The 19,041-nt window shown below is 45.3% G+C and overlaps 1 protein-coding gene and 1 long non-coding RNA gene across 17 annotated transcripts in view; one reads left to right on the top strand and one right to left on the bottom strand.

Annotated features, from left to right (window-relative positions):
• The first annotated feature begins 573 nt into the window (after window positions 1-573).
• LOC123393993 lies at window positions 574-15,064 on the top strand. The gene is made up of 4 exons (XR_006608799.1): window positions 574-1,269; window positions 13,236-13,315; window positions 13,595-13,668; window positions 14,919-15,064. It is a non-coding gene; the product is annotated as an uncharacterized LOC123393993 (long non-coding RNA).
• The window catches only part of CELF2 (CUGBP Elav-like family member 2), a 510,120-nt gene continuing 494,986 nt past the window's right edge, over window positions 3,908-19,041 (bottom strand). For 15 of the 16 annotated variants that reach the window (XM_045087392.1, XM_045087388.1, XM_045087382.1 and 12 more), the window contains 2 exons: window positions 15,059-15,202; window positions 3,908-11,913 (listed from right to left, as the gene is read on the bottom strand). In XM_045087392.1, coding sequence (XP_044943327.1) covers window positions 11,786-11,913; window positions 15,059-15,202 — 272 coding nt within the window. In that variant the 3' untranslated portion in view covers window positions 3,908-11,785. The remainder of the gene's footprint in view (window positions 11,914-15,058; window positions 15,203-19,041) is intronic. The other variant, XM_013059135.2, reaches the window with a different exon arrangement.

Consider the following 19,041-nt stretch of genomic DNA (forward strand, 5'->3'; position numbering starts at 1 on the left):
GGAATCCCGCACAGGCACTGTGGGGTGTACCGTCTGCTGTGCAGAGACCGTGTTTTTGTCTGGCCCATCTACTCTTTCGCATTTGAAGGGTTTCTCTTTACCTGGCACATATGCTGATGACAGCAGTTTTCTGGAGGCAGGATCCCATACTTCTTGTGAGACCCTCTCCCTTCTCCTCCTAGAGGGTCTCACGAGGAGTAGCTGCCTAATACCCAGGTTTTAGATAAATGAGCGATTAATTGATTATGCACTATTGCTGTGGTAGTTACTGACAAGTTGGGACGCATTACTGGATATGTTTCCTGGATGCCGGGGCTGAGTGGCATCCCAGAAGCAGCATCAACTTTGTGCCTTTTCAAAGCTGTTCTAGTGACTTGGTCGTACCATGCTGCCTGTGGGCTGGCCCAGGCCTCGTCCTGCTCGAGGCACTCAGCTGGCCGAAGGAACAGTGGCCACAAGTGGCAGTTGACCTGCTGCTCAGGAGTGCCTTGGGGTCATATGCCTGTACTTGTAGTTGTTTTCTTATTGATTTGGACTCCATTTTATAGTTTTTCTGGTCCCTTAGATGTTAAAAACCTTTCTAGGAACAGCCCTAAAATATTTTGGAGAGAGTGCAAAATTTGACCTAAACAAATGACGGTATGCTGCAGGTGGCGTGGCTTCATGGTAGCAGTGTCCTTTCATTCAGGCCTCGGTGGCTGATGAGCCCGGTGGCAACAAGGAAGAGCCTGCATCTTTGGGACCCACAAACAGATGAGTGTTCTTTGTCCTGCCTATGTCCCAGGCTTCCCATAGTGGCTCCTGACTTTTGCCCAGAGGCCTCCAGTTTCCACCAGCCTCAACCCATACCATAATCAGACCTCTCTCTCTCTCCCCAAGGGTGTTTCCTGAGTTGTCCGGTTAGTAAGGAATGCTCCTCCCCAGCCCCCGCAAGATCACCTGCTGCACTGATCCATCGTGCACTGATCCCCCCCTCCTACGCGTCACCCCCTCCGTCCAGCATTTTTGCACACTGGCTGTATGGCGGGGACTGTGTCAGGTGCTGGGGATACGGTGATGAATGAGAGACAGGCTCCTACGGCAAAGAGCTCACGTCCTAGCTTCAGGAGACACATAAGCAACGGGCAAACAGCGCACAAGAGTGACTGGAACGATGCATTGTGGACAAAGAACTATGAGCAGATAGGAATGGTGGAGAGACGAGGAAAGAAGAAAGAAGGCGCGAACAGCTCCAGAACAGCGCCTGTTTGTCACAGGGCGGAAGTACGGGTAAGCCTCTGTCAGAATTACCTTCTTCTGGAGCTGTGTTAAAATTTTTGTGGTTTTTTTTTTTTGTTTTTTTTTTTTTTTTTTGCTTTTGGTAAAAAAAAAAAATTTTTTTTCCTAAATAAAATTTTACATGAAACAACCAATAAATAAAGTAAGCCAAAGCAGAGAGCCTTTGATTAAATTGGGGATCGGGTAGAGATGGGGGTGATGGTCTAGAAAGACATCCAGCCTTCTGAACCCTGCCCTCTGCTCTTCCCAAGGTGGTCAGAATTGTTTTGATTCTGGTTTTTGTTGAGGACACACCTTTGCCTTGGAAGGGCATAGAACGTAGAGGAGTTACAGGCAAATCTCTAGGAGATTTTTGACACCCACTTAGGACCTAAACTGGATTGCTGGGCTCCTCTTGTGGGGAAGAGAGACCTAAATATAGTAGTCAGAGGTAGGAAGGACCCCTCTGAATGGGGGGTCAGTCGTCCCCTTTTGAAAATGGAGTTCGTTCTCGGTCCTCGTGACTTAGGGCAGGGCTGGGTGGGTGTGTTACCCCACGAGGAAGGGTGGGTTAGCTTCTAATGTAGTTTCTCACGAGGAGAGCCTGTTCCGAGGCGTGTTCGTGCGGAGATCTCTACTTGAGGAGCTGTGGTATCTGGTTGCACCTTGTCCACATTTGTCCCAAGAGCCCAGGGAGAGCTGTGGGGCCCTCTGGGGTTGGCGGAGGGGACGCGTGGTGGGACAGAGCAATAGGCCAGGCCGGCAGGGAGGGGCTGACTGTCGGTAGCATCTCCCACTGCTGCTAACTGGTTGACCTTTCTGAGTATTGGCGCTGTGACCGACCCTGCTCTGAGTGTTTTCTGTGTATCGGCTTAATTCATCCTCATCATAACCCCATGTGGAAGGTATTTTTTTTAACCCCGATTTTGCTAATGACGTTAAGGCACAGAGAGGTTACGTGGATAATTAGTGGTAGAGCTGGCACTCAGAGTGAGGCCGTGGTACCCACGGAGTGCTCCAAAGTGTTTCCTCTTCCTTTAACTACCACTTTCGTGGTAGAAAGTTCACGCAGTCTCCAAAATAGGGGACTTTTAATTGACCAGTCTTCTAGATTTATATATTGGTTATCTCTGTATTTGTGTGTTTTTTATTTTTAAAAACATCCTACAGACGTGGGCAGGTATGAGTCGGTACCAGCCTTTGCTGCCCGACAGAACAAGGGGAAAAGAAATCTGGCCTTTCCATAAAGCACCTGACAGACCCTCCAGCCTCACTCGGGGCCACATCTGCCAGCGCGCAGCCCCTGGATGCCGGGTCCACGGCGGGGGGCCACTGCACTGGGGCTCGGAGGGAGAGGGCATCTGTTGCTGTCCCTTCTTACCTGACTGAGCCTCAGAGCTCTCTTGCCGTTATGACCTTGGATGTATTCTCTTACAAAAAGAAAGTGTTTTCTATGTTACTGATGCTCAAGGCAAGACTACGAGGAAAGTTCTGTCCTCAGGTACCTCCTCACCAAGCCTGCTCGTCAGTGCCGGGCCCCGGGTCGTTCAGAGCAGTGGTTCTCAGAACGTTCTTTTTAATTTTTTAAAGAGAACCTCTTTCCTCTAACCCCAAACTACGTGGCTCCAGCAAGCAAAGTCTGTCTAGATCCTTTGATTTAACTACCCTTGGCTATTTCTCGGATCCCTCACTTTCCCTCGAAGTTGTTTTGTTCTTGTGCCCAACTGATGAGTAGGAGGTTTGGTGTAGGAGGAGGCCCACACCGAGCGAGAGAGAGTGCTCGCTCTCTGCTCTCTCCGCGCCTCGTTATCAGGGATTACTAAGATTTGTTTTATAAAGGATTAGGATGTCGGTGCTGTTTTGCAAGTAGAAGTTTAGGAGTTTTTCCTAGAATCAAACATCAATCGAGAAAAACAAATCTACCATAAAACCCCAAAGCAAAAAAATCCAAGAGAAAGCTCCATTCTGTTCAGACTTACGGCCTGTAGGAAATTTTTCAAAAGTATTTTCTTCAAGGGGCTAAGCAGCAGGACTCCCATTTAAGCACCGCAGCTGTTGTAGGATGTCTGCCTCACATATGGCTTTGAAATTTTCCCCTTCTTATCCTGAATGATCAAACACCCTCTCTCGCTCTCTCCCATTTTGCGGTCCTGAATAGAGTGGCCATTGCGCTCCAGCGGCCTAGAGAGAGTTTTTGGTGTCACATCACAGTGGAAAAGCATTGAGGGCAAGCCAGCATTATTCCTGGAGCTTTCTTTTTTTTGTTTCCTTTCTTCTGAGCCTGAAGGGATCACATTCAGAAAGGCAGTTGGGTTTTCTAGTTTAGGGCAGATTCTAGACGCTTTTCAGGGGCCTTGGGCTGTTGTGAAGGGATTGCTCTCTCCTGCCACCCATCGTGCCCTGGGTAGAGGTTGGCCATGGTCACCAGGGAGGGGATGGTTTTCCAGATGTCTTTTGCTAAAATGTGCTCAGAAGAACTTCCCCCCACTCCATTTTGCTTCCAAAGAAAATTTATTGAATATTAAGTCATAAAGCCAGTGATATAATTTTAATGAAAAATATCCTGTATCACTCAAGACTTAAAAGAACAAAAACACCCCTTAGAAACACTGCCTTGAAAAATAATCACATTAACTGTACACACAACAGAGTCCTTTCTTAAGCTTTATTTAAGAAATCGAGTACTATATAGTTCAATATATATAAGACACATCCAGTATTGTGTTCCTGATAGCAAGTGCATAGATTTTGTTAAGATATCATTTCACTCGATATAAACGTTTTATGGTCACATGTAATATTCCCAGTGATTTTTGCCCAAGCATGAGAGGAGAAAACAGAACACAGCAAAAATAGTGAGCTACAACAGAGATGAGAAACAAAAACAGCAAATTAGCAGAACAGTCGATTCCTGATAAGTGAATAAGCTGATTGTTTGGTCACAATGTTTTATTCACTTATCAGGAACGATTCACAGTACATTGATGTTCACTGTGTTTCCTGGCCTGCCGGCTGAGAGGCCCAGCCCGAGGCTTGTTGGGAAGTGTCGTGGGCTGGGCAGAGGTGTGGCTGCTGTCAGCGCTGTAAACGTTGACAGTCCTGTCATTTCCCAAGGTGATCCGTGGGTGGCAAACATACACCTTGCTAGCTAACACTGCAGTGGTGTTGCACAGAATCAAAATGATAAGTATGAATTTAAGCGGGGACCAACTTTACAATCATGAATGCTTCAGGGAACTAGCAGCTTTGTCCCCTTCTTTGGAGAATTACTGTTTTTGTTGTTTTTCTAAAAAATAACAACAAAAAACTGGCTTTGTCTTTCCCTTCTTTTACTTAGCATGAGTATTTTGCCTTGTGCCAAATGGTAGAGAGATCTCTCTCTCTATCTCTCTGTAGAGATATATATATTTTTTCATTCATTCTTATGTACAGATTTTAAAACTAAACACTTGCGTCTCGGAAAGAATCGATCACCCTCTGCTCCGTTCTCCCTCCCTTACGCCCCTCCCATCAAAAAAAAAAAAAACAAAAAGAAAAAGAAAAAAAGAAATCACACCCTTAGCCATCTTTCCCCACTAAAAAGATGGGGTTTTCAGAGGCAATCTGCTGGAGCCTATGAGATTTAAAGCAGAAGTATTGGCAGGAAGTCAGCTCCCAGGTCTGCAGGTTTGGAGCTGGTGGAAGTCACTTCACGGAGGTGTTCGGCCTATGGGAGAAAGAGCCTCTTTTCCCTCCACCTCACCAGGTCCCTCTGTGGTTGAGCCAATTGGAAAAGACAATCCAGGGGGCAGAGGGGCCGCTGACACCAGAGCGTGAAGGGCTTGAGCACCTGCGGGGACAATCTCACGGGCAGCGGGAGGAAGGCTGCCCGGTGCTGGGTGGCCTGAGTCAGACCGAGCTTGTGCGGCTGAAAAGTTGGAAGGAGAGCTAAGACAGAGGGAGCAGACAGCAGTGGAATCTTTTAAGAGCACTTGGAGAGCAGTCAGATTCCTGAGCATAAGAGATGGGCCTGGAAGGGAGGGGGGCCTGGAGCTTCGGTTTCAGAGGGCTCTCGTTCTCTTTTGGTAACTGAGGCTGGGGTGATCGTGAGGGACACCGTGTTGACTCAGGAGGGAGTCGTGTGGGTGCTTACGGCATTGTTGGCTTTCGTTTGGAAAGGGATGATCTGTCGTGAAGACACGAGCGTGGGAACCTTCCCCGCCTTCCCCTCCCCCCTCACCGAGTCACAGCTTCCTTCTGAGCGCTGGGAAGTAGTCCCTTTGTTATTTTCAGTAATTAAAGCTGCCCCTGGCTTCCATCAGCTCTAAAAAAGAAATAACTTAAATTACTTTTCTAGAAGTAGGTAGTGATGGATAGGAATGTGTAAACTTCAGTTTAACCCTTTCGCATCTCTGTTGACCGGGCCCGTGTGTCGTTTCTTCCCTTTGAGCTCACCTCTTTCAAAAACGTGGTTCGTTCCTTGGAAGAGTTGGTAATGATATGCCTTTAGACTTGTGGGGAGGTAGAAGGAACCCCAGCTCTGCTGCTGCTCCTCTTACATTTCTTAAAGGAATACAGCAAAGCAGCGGCCAGTGTGGGCGAGCGTTCGGGACCGCAGCCGCACACCCACGGGAGGGGGCGGGGAGGGAGGGTGCCAGGTACCCGTGGGGTCAGAAGACCAGAAGAGGCCTAGGCAAATCCAACTCTGTAGGCAGTTACTTAGGTGAAGGAGAGAAAGAAGCAGCAGTCTTGGAAGCAGGGATTAAAATGGGCTGTTGTACAGAAATCAGAGGTGGCTGGTGTGCAGGCTCCCCTTTCCCCAAATCAGATATTCACTTAGGTGGAATCGACTGTATCTTTTTACACAACATACAGGAAAAAAAACAGATACGTGAAACAGTGAGGTGTGTAGATGTATCACCAACACATAATGACTACCAACAATACAACACGCAGAGAGAGAAACAAGTATTAGGAAAATGGTTTAATATTGGAGACAGAAGCAAAAAACTGCATCACACAATAACATACGTTACAAAAATAAGTTTGACTGTCTCAACTACACGGTTATGTTCACAATGAGGACAGAAGAATCAGAAAAAACTTTGATCTAAACAGCAAAAAAGCAAACCCCTAAAGTTGTAACTAATACATTTATCCACTTAAAGTGACTGAGTACTTCTAAATCTAATTACCTTATTGTGTAACTGCACAATACAGAATAAAAAGTGAAACTTACCGCTGTATCTTTAAGACAAAATTCTAATGCTAGATATAAGCAAAGGGAAAAAAGAAATCAAGCCAAAGTTTTTAATTCTCAAAAGAAAAGCAACTTTCTTTCTATCAGTCAGAAATCAAACTTGAAATCAGTCATTGTCAGGGGGCCCACTAGAGTAAGCCACAAAAATTTCCATTTTTTTTTAATCTCCAGTATAAAAAGTTCCACTGGTACAAAATGCGTAAGTACAATCAGTTGTAGAAATAGGAAAGCCTGCTTTTTTTTTTTTTTTTTTTTTTTTTTTTTTTTTTGGCTCAAATTCCATCAACAACAAAATCCAAATGCATCAATAAAACGAACAATACTCAAATGGTCTTACAGTTTCCACTAGGTTGCATTAACTTTGGCTTTTCTCAGACAATATTTAAAAACTATTTTGTAATTCTAAACAAAATGATATTATTAATCTACAAACAACAATTCTCACAGCACAAAAAAACACAAATACATTTTTTTGTATGACATTATTCAAAAAGGTAATGAAACTACAGGTTTTTTTAAAATTTTATTTCTTCTTGTTAATTAGCACTTAAGATAATAAAAACAAACAGTAAAATGAGTCCAGAGTAGCACAAGCCAAAGAACTATAACCCCTATGGTGAAAGAAAGATGAACTTGTTACGCCTTTGAGGACTGCCATTTTATCACAATTCTCTAATTTAGTGTAAAAACGACTATTCTCTACACTTGATTTAAAAAAAAGCAGTTTCCCTGTGTGTTTTTCCTTCTGGCACAGGCCCTTTGCACCCTGGCAGCTTTTTTTCCTTTTGATATTAAAAGATAAAGTGAGTAAAAGGACAATTTGTCTCTGAGGAGGGTCAGCTTTTAAACAATGCAAACATGCCAAAAAAAAAAAAAAAAAAAAAAAAAAAAACAAAACAAAACCAAAAAACAAAAACCAAAAACCCAAGAAAACAAAAACCCCGACTTTCCCCCCAACATGTCCTGTTTTTGGTCACCTGCAAAATAAGAAACACCCAATGTGAAATGCCCATCCTGAGCCTCTTGTCACCGGCACTCAGGCTCCTCTTGGGGAGATGCGGGTGAGTAAGAAGAGGAGAGCTGGAAATTCAGGTGGTGTTCTCTCGTGTGCTGCGCGCCCACAAACCACCCTATGCTGTGCGTGACAGAGAGATGTGCGTGAACTCCCGGCATTAAGCTGATGGCTGCAGGAAGTACAAAATAGCCCTCAAAGGATGAAGGAAGGCCCCAGCAGTAGTAAACACGTGTGAGGATAATACAAATCATTTCATTGTAAGTGCATGTGCTATAAGAAGGAAACTTGTTTTGTGTTTAGTTTTTGTGTCTTTTTTTTTTGTTTTTGTTTTTTTGTTTTTTTTTGCATCATTAGAGGCTAGTCCTTTCCATCCCAGGGCTATCACATCCGTACATGTGTTACTGAACAGAGCAGGGAGCGGGAAGAGAGGAAGGGGCGGGAGCCAGGGGTTTCTGAACTCCTTTAGAGATAAAGAAGCTTCCAGCGCCTGCTTTCAAGAAGGCAGGTGTTTGTGTTGGGGCTTCAGGGGATGACACTGGGGTTTGTCAAGACAGCAAGAGATCTGTTCAATGTGAAGTCGAAGTCAGAGTACTATGGCACTTTACAGAGTGGCAGCAGGATCTGGTGCTAGGTATTTGGTCAGAAACTGTGACAGAGAACAGAGTTGGACTTAGATGGTTCAGGCCCTTTTCAGTGATTTCAATTAATAAAGTTAATAAAAAGGCAGGAAACGAAAGGACTGTCATCTTCTAACCCCAGACACCTCGCTTAATCAGAAGTATCTCCTGGGATCAGAGAATGCCCAGCACAGTGGCTGATTAGAAACATCATTAACTGAGAGTATTTAAGAAACAAAATCCCTCAAAATACTACTTCATCACAAAGTCTTTTAACTGGAAGGTATATAAAAATATTTTGAACTAGAACATACCCCTACACCTGATCTCAAAAGCATATAGATTCAAGGTTAATGTAGGTGCTGAATCTACCTAATGTCCCCCTTAGAAGTTTTATCCAATCAACTGTTTCTAATTAAAACCAGAGAAGGAATTTCAGCAGCACATTCGTTTTTTTTTTTTAAATGACCAGAAATAATCAAAACTAAAAGAAAAAAAAGTGGTGTAGGGAGAAAAAAAAAAAAACAACAAAAAACAGAGATGATGAAAATATATTTTTTTCCCTTTGGATTTGCTTTGTGGAGTTTTGTTTCTTTTGGATCTCAACGAATAGGTAAAAAAGGTAGGAAAGACAAAAAAAAAAAAAAAAAAAACCCCCCCCCCAAAAAAAAAATCCCCAAACCTCAAAGATGTATGGGGGCGGGGAGGGGAGAGGGATCCAAATTAGAAACACCCTGGAACAAACAAAAATGACAATGGTATAAAAAGTTACCAACGCTCCAGACAGCTCTGGGTAGAAAGGGTTAGAAGTTCAAAACTTTCTCACCTTAGAGGTTTCCATATATCATGAAGGAAATACATCGTGAGGTTGCCGTCACAGCATTGATGTGCAGAGCGGTTAAAAAAGTGAGACATGGGCACTTATACAATGTCTTACAAAAAACATCATAGAGAAATAACAAACAATAACAATTTCAGGCAACAAGACCACAGGATAGCAAGTTAACAAACTTTTAACCTCTTTTTTTTTGTTTTTTGTTTTTTAAATATTAGGGATTTATACAAAACACATAATAAAATACCCATGTTATCAAATTACTTCTCACAAGAAACACACTGAAGCTCTAGGAAGGAAGTACCTTTGGAATTTGGCACTATATATTTTCACTTTTTTTCTTTAAAAGAAAAAAAAAATCACATTTTGCTGAACACAAACACATCTAAATAGTCCACAATAATAAAAAAAAAAAATGACATCAATGCTTTACAAGCCAACACAAAACTTATTCTGGAATAGGGTTTTTTTTTTTTTTTTCCCTCACATGAAATTTTTTTTTTTAAGCAAACTTTTTTTTTTTGAAATTCTTTAAGTAAACCAATTCTAAACTTGTCTTATCAACAGAGAACATTAAGACCATAAGACTCATGATTGAAACCACAACTTAATTCACAGAAGCACCAACATAACACAGTTTACAGTAACCTTTCTCCTGTACATTGAAACAGTATAAAATATAGGTAATTTCATGTGCATTAAACCATGGATTGTCTAACTGTGAGTCAGTTCAGCAAAAGGTGACACAAATAGGTAGCATTTGCCCCAAAACAGGGTAAATATTTTTCTTATACTAATCTACAAAAAGTGGTTCTATATATATATCTTAATGAGAAAGTGAGCCACCTAAAATGGCCTTATCAAAAAACTTTACACTGCCTGAAAAATGTAAAAACTATTACAGACCTCTAGAGACTTAAAATCAGACAGTTTTTTTCTCAAACTGTTTTTGGAAGTAGTCTGTTAGAAACCAACATTCTGTGTCCCTGGACACATATTGCTATTGTTACCAGTGACCGGGAAGAATGCCAATCCCTGTATAATACTTTCAAGTCTGTTTTATGAAAAGAAAAAAAAAAATAAGAAAGAAACGTTTTTGCCACAGGTTTTTTTTCTATAATTAATTTGTCTAATAATAAATTTCAGTCTTGCATGAATGCAGCAATGTTTTTCACATTGACTTCCCAGAATTCATAGCTAGATGAGGTCACATGCAAATTTCAAAGGTCAAACTAGATCAAAGGTCAGTAGGAGAACCAAATGTGATGTGAGGTCAGAAAGACATCAGAAACAATGACGGGACGATGAAACTTTTTTTTTGAGACGCCACAGGGACATGCTAGGCAAACGGTGAACTAACGGGCATGAAGATGTCTAGGGAGAAAACAAGGGAGAGGAAAAAGTTACACAGAATCGACGCAGCAGCAACAAAATCACTCTTAAGGGTGCAGGAGAAAAACTAATGCAAATCTTAGGTCATCAGGGAGTCTACGAGCCATTCCCGTAATTTGCATTTCTTACGATATTTATCCACAGCACAATGGAACCCCAAGAGAATCCATCCGGAGGAGGAGAGGGGATGGATTCCAGGAGGTTTGGGGTGGGGGCTGGGGAGGGACAAGGCGGGGGGAGGGGGGGGAGATCCAGTTTCAACGGATGTGACATACGGGGGAGGAGAGTCAGACGACTGAACTATAAACTAGATAGATCATGGAAGCTACGAACAAAATCGTCAGACAGATACAAACAACAAGAGGGAAAAGCATGAACTGTAGGCCTAGGGTTCAACGGTGAAAAAAAGCCCATTCCTAGAACGATTCCTCTAGAGACTACTTCAAAAGGCTCTAGCTAGCACAGAGAACTGCTCTTTAGGTACCCAATAAGTTAACAATAGGCAATAAATAACTTCCATTATTTCTGAGGCAGTAAAAATTTTGTACAAAAATAGAAATGCTTTTTTTACAAATAAAATTTACAGGCCTGTGGCTTTCTTTTTTATTTATGTATTTATGTATTATTTATTTATTATTAAATTTATCTTTCAAGAAACATCAAGTATTTTCACTCATTTTTATTTTATTTTTAAACCCTGTAGCTTTAAGAAACAGATCTCTAAATCTTTTTTTTTACATTAATCCTTTCTAAAAACTAAAATAAAACAATAACAAAATAGACAACCAGTGTAATAATCTGACCGATAAATGTCATGTTTCTTTGAACCCTAAAATAATATCCTACTTGTTAAAACAAACCAAATGTAGTGGAAAGATGTTTGTATTGTTTTAAGTGCTTCTCCTGGCTTCTCTCTCGTGCTATGCCACCACCTTAACCTCTAAACGGTTGGCGCCCTCCTAGGGGGGTGGGCGCGGGCAGGAGGGGTGAATTCTCCAGGCAGTGCTCTGGGGCACCAGGGCTCTCAGAGTTAGAATTGCACGTTAGCCTTTGTTAGCCTTTTAAACTCTCAAGATGTCATTTATTCATGTGTGGTTTTCTTTAAAAAAAAAAAAAAAAAAGCCAAAAAATGAGAACAAAACAGAAAAGGTAAAAGGAGATTCAAATTGCAAAACAAAGGAAAATACAGTGGCACAACTGGAAAAGGAGTTTTACTCGATAGAAACAAGGTAGCCCAAGTTTTTAATTATGGCGAACTGGGTGTGGGGCCACGGGGAGGGGACATGGAGGCCTTATTGTAAAAATAACCGTCTCTCTTGGTAAAAGTTGGTAATGTGGTCCTCCTCTGCCTTTCCTGTTGAGAACAGGCTGGCTTGTGGGACTTACCCTAAGAAAGCTAAAATAAGAGCAGGGAGCCTCGGGGGTTGGGATCAGTAAGGTTTGCTGTCATTCTTGGAGCGCTTCAGCTGGACCTTCAAGCGTTTCATGCCAATCTGAAAGCCGTTCATAGCCTGGATAGCAGCTTGTGCGGACACCGGATTGTCGTAGCTAACGAAGCCTGGAAGACACAAGGGGAAGGACACGGCGGTCACCAGGGAGAGGCAGGGGAAGAGACGGGAGGGAGCAGGATGTCACTGGGCGGGTGGGGGGGCTGGAGAGTGGGACTGTACGTGGGGGGTAGCGTCCTGTGGGCTCGGCGCATGCTCAGTTCTCTGTGGGGGGGGGCGGCTGTGGATGGGTGGGGTGTGTTTTATGGCCACCCCTGGGTATGTCCACTGAGAAGCGGTGAACAGAGCTGGTCGGACTGGGAATTTGGGATCAGGAGAGCAAACCCCTCCTCTGTGAAAAGCGAAATCTCAGACTCTCAGACTCCTGGTCTGTTTACTGATCTCAGTTAGGTCTGTTTGTGTTTCAGGGCCCTTGGAGTCCTTCTGACAAAACCCCTGGTGCCTAAGTGTTCCCAGAGGCGGAGGCATAGATCCTCTGGGGCTTGCAGGGTCCCCAGGGGCTTGCGTGTCCCAATCAGGTGCAGTTTAAAGGCAGGGCTGGTCACCGCCCCCTGCAGAGACCCTGACTTTCATCCCAGTTCTCCACCTGCACCCACACAGCCCACACCTGCTCGACTGTCGGATGGGGTCCGTTAGTGAACTGAACTCTACGGTATTTGTACTTGATTTTTAACATTGTGGAGTTCTTTCTGAGAGGGACCTAGGGACCTAGGGAAATGCTGGCCCTTTCTCATTATATCAACTTCCATTTTCAAAGCGCCACTGCATTCAGCAGACTGGACACTGCTACCTTATACCCCCTAAGAATAAAGAGTCCGAACAGCTTAGGGGTTAAGAGCCATCCTCACAGACTTCCCAGTACCTTCATCTGTACTAACACCACCAAAATGGCAGGGAGCGCATGCTTTTGAGAAAGAGCAGTGACGGTCTGCAAAGACCCAGAAACAGAATTCTGATCGCAGAGTCTGCTCTAACCCTGAGGGTGGGGGACACACAGCTTTCTGCAGTTAATGCCCATGTTTAGGGGTTGAGCTTGTGCTGTCCCTACTTCTGGTGTTGAAAGGAAGCAGTTACACTGGGTGAATTTCAGTTCTTAACATCAGCTGTTCAGAAGGTTCTATACTAAGCTTCTTCACCTATCTGCTAAAGCTAAAGAGCAAATTCCTTTACAAACCAGAGGAAGAGAAGGACATCATTATACCTTTAGCAGAGTTCTCAGCTGATAAAAATGAGCATATGGTATAATGCAGACAAGTTTTCCGTCGGCAGGCTGTACTGCAAAACGGTGGGACAGATTTTTACTAAATCTAATTCCCAGTGTGTGTGCTCTCGAATCCAAGATTTTGGCTCTGAGTTTCTCCTTTCCTTCTAGGTCTTTATCCAGAAGCGGCAAGATGATTAAAGAATGGAAATGGGTCAAGGGTGAAATGGATAACGAAATCTGGCCAAGAGGTGAGCATGGAAGAATGGGCTACCTAAGACTAGCAAATCTGGGGACCCCCCCCCCCAATTAGGCCGGCTCCCTGAGAAATGTAGGTTTGGGATACTGCGGCTTTTGATCAGAACGGACAACAGCGCACAGTACTAAATACAGTTGTCCACATTCATGGGTGCAGCCTGCATTATTATACCTCGGAGGAGGAGCATGTGGACCAATCTCATCTCTTTTCAAGGCACTAAGTATTTTTCTCAAAATCAGACCCTGAAGCACAACCCCTTTCCAATCTCCAGATAAGCCCAGGGCATTGCTTCGTGACGAGGAGTCAAAGTCTGGCCCAGAACCTCGCGCGGGGCAGCTCGGCGTGGTAAGCTCCCACCAAGTGCACACACGCCCCAGTGGAACAGCTCCCTTTCCATGTCACTCGTTGGTGAACCATCACGGGGCGGGGGGTGTTATGTGCTTGTCATAGTGGAGACAGCCTTTCCAGTTGGGTAAAAACAGTGACTTTCAGTGGCGGACATACTAATTCTTCTAACAATAGAGGCTTCAGACCTTCCTGGGTGATGGCACAGAGATTAGAAAGACAGGACGATAACGGGGTTTTAGAAGCCCAAACATTCTCTTTGCATCCAGTGCCCATTACCAGTAGCCAGATGCTGTGTTTGAGTACCATTCCTAGCACCTTTGATGTTTCTCTCCACTGCATTTAGTTCTTTGTCCTTCCTCTGGCCCGCTCTGCGGCACTGTTCTGTGCCGTTAGGCCTACACCTACACGGATTCCTAGATTTGGAGGAAGGCAAACACTGGAGCTCAGGCTGGCCCAGAACTTGCCAGGCAGGTCATCTGTAATCTGAACAGTCTAGCCTCTAAACCACTTTGGAGACTAAAGGGGTTCAAAAAGCAAAACAAGAAATAGAATTAACGAATGCTCTGTGCGCCTGCTTCTAAAACATGAGGGCAAGCGGAGAGTGTGCCTTCCCGGGGAGCACAGACTGCCTCAGGAGGCAGAGTCCAGGCTGCGTGAGGAAAGAGGGAATCATGACAGCCCAGGCCACCGAGGAGCTGGGTTTTTCCAGCGTTCTCTGAATGCCTGCGTTTCCTGGGCTCTGCGTCCACTCGGGGCAGGCTGTGCAGAGCCCATCAGCCCAAATTCCGGCTCCCGAATCAGCATAACACAGCATTCCACGGGGCCATGAGAGACACCAGCTCCCTGTCCTGTGCTCCGGGTGGGGGGGGGTGTCTGCAGTGCTGAGGGTGGCCCGGCCACACCCCTGCTGTGAAGGGACCCGTCTCCCTGAAGGTTTGTGAGACTGCAGGCAGCCTCCCCATACAACGTGCTACCCGATTCCACAAATGCCTGATGCCTCCCGAACCTAGAAGGCTGCGGCATCCGTGGCAAAGTGTCTCTACAGTGCCGCCCTGTAGCAGGGCAGCCCAAACCACCCCCGTCTCTTGGCTGTGTTTCCACCTGCTCAGGGTTGTGGTTCCAGCTGTGGGGCCTGAAGAAACCCCCGCTGCTGTCTAGTGAGAGAGAACCGGATGCGCGTCGTCAGACACTAGTAGCACAGCACACAACTGTCACCTAACGCGCGGGCATTTACTGTCGTTTCCCAGATGCTTCCTTTCTAGAGCCCCTTCCTCTGCTTTGGATTAAAGGGCTTGGCCCGATCGGCTCACATGGATCCAAAAGGCCAAGAAACAGCACCACCCAGGGGAAGTTACTGTCACATTCTGGCTTGGTTTCTTTTGCATACCAAAGCACTTGCTCAGATTGGTCTGTTTGTCAATGAAGACTTTAGCAGAGATAACGTTTCCAAAAGGCATGAACATCTGCAGAATGTCCTGGTCTCCGAACTCCTGCGGAAGGTGGTAAATGAAGAGGTTTGCACCCTCCGGACCTGAAGAGGAAAAAAAAAAATCAGAGTCAGGGATTCTTCGCTTCTTAGTTCCCAAGGCCTCTTCTTAGGGGGGCTTTCACATCAGACAGGCTAAGCATTGCCTTCCTCTCTCGTACTAGAATGGAAGGAGATAGATGATGGGTAAATGTCAGATGTGCAATGTCTTTCAAGACAGGAATCATCCCTCAGATGTTCCTGATTTCCAAAGACACTGGTCAGCGACAGGGTCTTTTTGGGGATCATCTTCTGTGGCTCACATTTGCTTAGTGTCCGTATTTTCAGTGTCTTCTTCGTGGGGCTGAGGGTGACCCCCGCGGGGTCGAGGTGGGAAGGAGAATGCGGGACTGGGTTTTTGCCGGGTGGCTGTGTTTTGTGGTATGTGTATACGAACCTCTTGGAGTTGAGAGTATCCTGTGCATTCTAGCAAATTGCAGCAATTTAGAATAATGGATATAGCAGTAATGTTGCTTGGATTTCTCAATCATTTACCTAATTATCCATCCAGTTTTGATTTGCCAAATCTCTTAACACACAGTCTAATAATCATTTTTATTAGAAATGACTGGCAGTGAGTCAAGGCAGGAAAAAATAGGTAGTTAGAGGTTCACAGCTGTGAGAGGAATTATACCCCTGGGGATTAGCCTTGGAAATGAACGCATGAGGTACAGGAGCTAGTCAGAGACCAGGCTCAGCCATGCTCTTCAAGCTCAGCCATCGCTTTCCAGAGGAAGAGGAAGAAAGGGCAGAGTATGGAAGGTCCTCTTAGCTACACTGGCTAGAGAGGTCAGCTCTTTCCTTGTTCTCCCATCTCATTCGCCATCTCTCTAGCACCTGCCCGGAGCCATCGCAAGGTGAGAAGGAGGGAATCTGAATGACCTGATGGAAGGTGGTCATCCAACTTGCCAGGTCCAAGGTGCCTGCGGTAGTTACAGAGCTTTCCCCCCACTGCTGGTCTGGAGAGGCCCGGGGCTGGATGTCTCTTGGACGTTCAGAGTTCTGGGCGTGGGGTCTGGGAGGGAAGGGTGCTCACAAAACTGGTGAAGTAACCTTGGCATCTGACTCCTGCACCCTTAACTGGCCCCCCGGGGGAGGTGGGCTGCAGGGCTGGGCGTGGTGGCTAATATTTGGGTCTAAGAAGAGTAAAGCTAGGGTAAGAATAACTTTGTAAAAATAAAGGACAGAAAGCATCTTTGTAAAGAAGAGTCAAACTACGTTTCTTCCCACAAACATGTGGGACTTTTCCTGAGGATGTCTTCTGGCGGCAAGCTTCTGAAGCCACGGAAAGCAAGCATTTCTCTGTCAACCTGACTACTTTAACTTTGTGTGTTGCTCAAAATTCCCATGGACATACCCACATTCTAGTGCCAACGAGGCAGTCTGTAATTCAAGGGACACAGTTGCACGTCTTAGGTCCCCAAATGTTTCCTGGTTTAAAAAAATTCTTAAAAAATCAATCACAATACGAACAGGTGCAAAACCGAAACACCGGAAAGGGTTGTACAGAGCCCCACTAGGCCAGGCTCGGCTTCGGCAGTATGTACCCGGCAAATCTGGCACCATCCAGATTTCGTGTTCCTTCTCAATAAAAGATCGACATGTACAAATGAGGATTTATGGGACCCACTCTCAACTCCTGCATCCTGGGGAGAAAATGCAATTTAATGCACTCTGTCCGATTACTGGCTACACCTGGATAGTCCTGGTATTCTGGAATGCCATACGTTCCGATTGTATCTGTGCCACATAGGGGGGCCAAGAAAATAGGAAAAAGGTCAATCTAAGGAGACTCTGTCCTTTGTTCACCATTTTCTCAGGTCAAAGTGCCACCAGCATCTCCTAGTATAGACCTCCCAGTTTTCATCACACAGAAAGCGTATGATTTTGCAAACTGCCAAAACTGTGAACACTAAAATGAGAAAGAGGTGACTCGATGTGGAAAACCTCTCTTCCGTGCAATGAAGGCGGCTGTTGCAACAGACACCAAGGGTAGAAACACAAGAACACGTTTTTGAGGGGTCCACCTGTGTATCCACCTCAGCCTTCCCTTTAGTAAGAACCTGCTGACAAGTCATGCATTCCTCGGATCTCTCCCAGTACCTGTCACTTTAACTTACTGGAGTTCTCTGTTAGAGTGTTGGTCCCAGCTGGCTGGGTGCTCCCATTTCCTGTTTCTCATAGGGCACCAGGTCTAGCATAGAGCACTGGGGTATCTGTGGCCAATGACCAGCACCCCCCCCCCCCCCCACTGCTTGGTGGCCTTCCTGAGGCTCTACCTACTTGTGTGTGCGTGACTGCCTCCTGAAAATCAATTAGAGGTCAGAGGCTATTCAGGAGTCACCGGAAAGGTGGTCATCTTTTCTGGATTGAGGTCAGTAGGGATGCCATAACCCTTCAGAAGCTTTAGCTAGGGAACGTATCAAAGCTGCTTTAAAATACCACCACCGGGGCGCCTGGGTGGCTCAGTGGGTTGGGCCGCTGCCTTCGGCTGGGGTCATGGTCCCAGGGTCCTGGGATCGAGTCCCGCATCGGGCTCTCTGCTGGGCAGGGAGCCTGCTTCTTCCTCTCTCTCTTTCAGCCTGCCTCTCTGCCTACTTGTGGTCTCTGTCTGTCAAATAAATTAAAAAAAAAAAAAAATCTTTAAAATACCACCACCAAAGCCAGCCCGGCTCCTTTTCCTGTGGGAAAATACATACTAGGGTACATGACTAAGTGCATCAACCTGACTTTCAACTCTCTTAACTAAAGGATAAAACTGTGGAGCAGAAAAATCTAAAAATCTGTTTAGCTGTGGAATTCATTTTTTTTTTCCCCCTTCCCAGTATAACCTGCTTTGAAAATTATATTGTGGTTAACTGATACTAAGATTAAATCTCTTGAGCACACAACTGGGTGAAAGGTGATCAGAAGACAGGTATGAGAAGGTGGGAGATGATTAAAATTGCTAAACAAACCAAAAATACCACCACCACACATACACAAAATCAAAACTAAACCATGCTGCTGGTAGCCCTCACACTTAAATGTCAGTGATCCTGGGCTGGCAGCCATTATTCACACGAATCCCAGAAGGTTAGCTCCTACACAGGCAACCCACCCACCCCAAAGTCAAGGCATGGAAATGTGGGGCAGTGGGCTGCGGTGAAGCAGCAGAGGAAAGTCGTCTCAGGGCCCACACTTGATCCTTGCAACAGTGCATGGCGACTCGGCTGGTGGCTGGTGTTTCTCAGCGACAGTCACGTCACCTGTGCCCAGGCTCTGCTGGACAGTGGAGAAGTGGCCAGCATTCTTTTAAGAATCCCGTAGGGAACTGGCTTTTATGCTCTCTCTTAAGAACATCCTGTCACAGATCCGCCTCCTGCCACAGTCGCCACCGTAGTCAGACCCCAGACAGAGGGACCTCCGTGCAGGTGTTTTTGGGAAGGCATGGGATTTATGACGTAGGGTCTCACATGCTTAGGGAAACACAGTAGCCTGAGGATCGGTGCAGGGTTTTAAAAAATCTACACTAGCCATCACAGCGGCGAGTAAAGAGAAAGTTGAAATAACGAAGAATTTAGATTTTCATGTATCTTGCATTTTTAACGATCCCTTATTTCCAAATGGAAGCAAGACTTTTTTGCTTTACAAGAGTATCTTTAAAGCTCTTGTCCCTTTTAAAGTTCACAACAAAGTTAAAATATTCTGTTCTTGGGCGCCTGGGTGGCTCAGTGGGTTAAGCCGCTGCCTTCGGCTCAGGTCATGATCTCAGGGTCCTGGGATCGAGTCCCGCATCGGGCTCTCTGCTCAGCAGGGAGCCTGCTTCCTCCTCTCTCTCTCTCTGCCTGCCTCTCTGCCTACTT

This window comes from Mustela putorius, unplaced genomic scaffold (assembly GCF_011764305.1).
Source record: "Mustela putorius furo isolate JIRA1106 unplaced genomic scaffold, ASM1176430v1.1 tig00001130_pilon_pilon_pilon, whole genome shotgun sequence".
Lineage (NCBI taxonomy): Eukaryota > Metazoa > Chordata > Mammalia > Carnivora > Mustelidae > Mustela > Mustela putorius.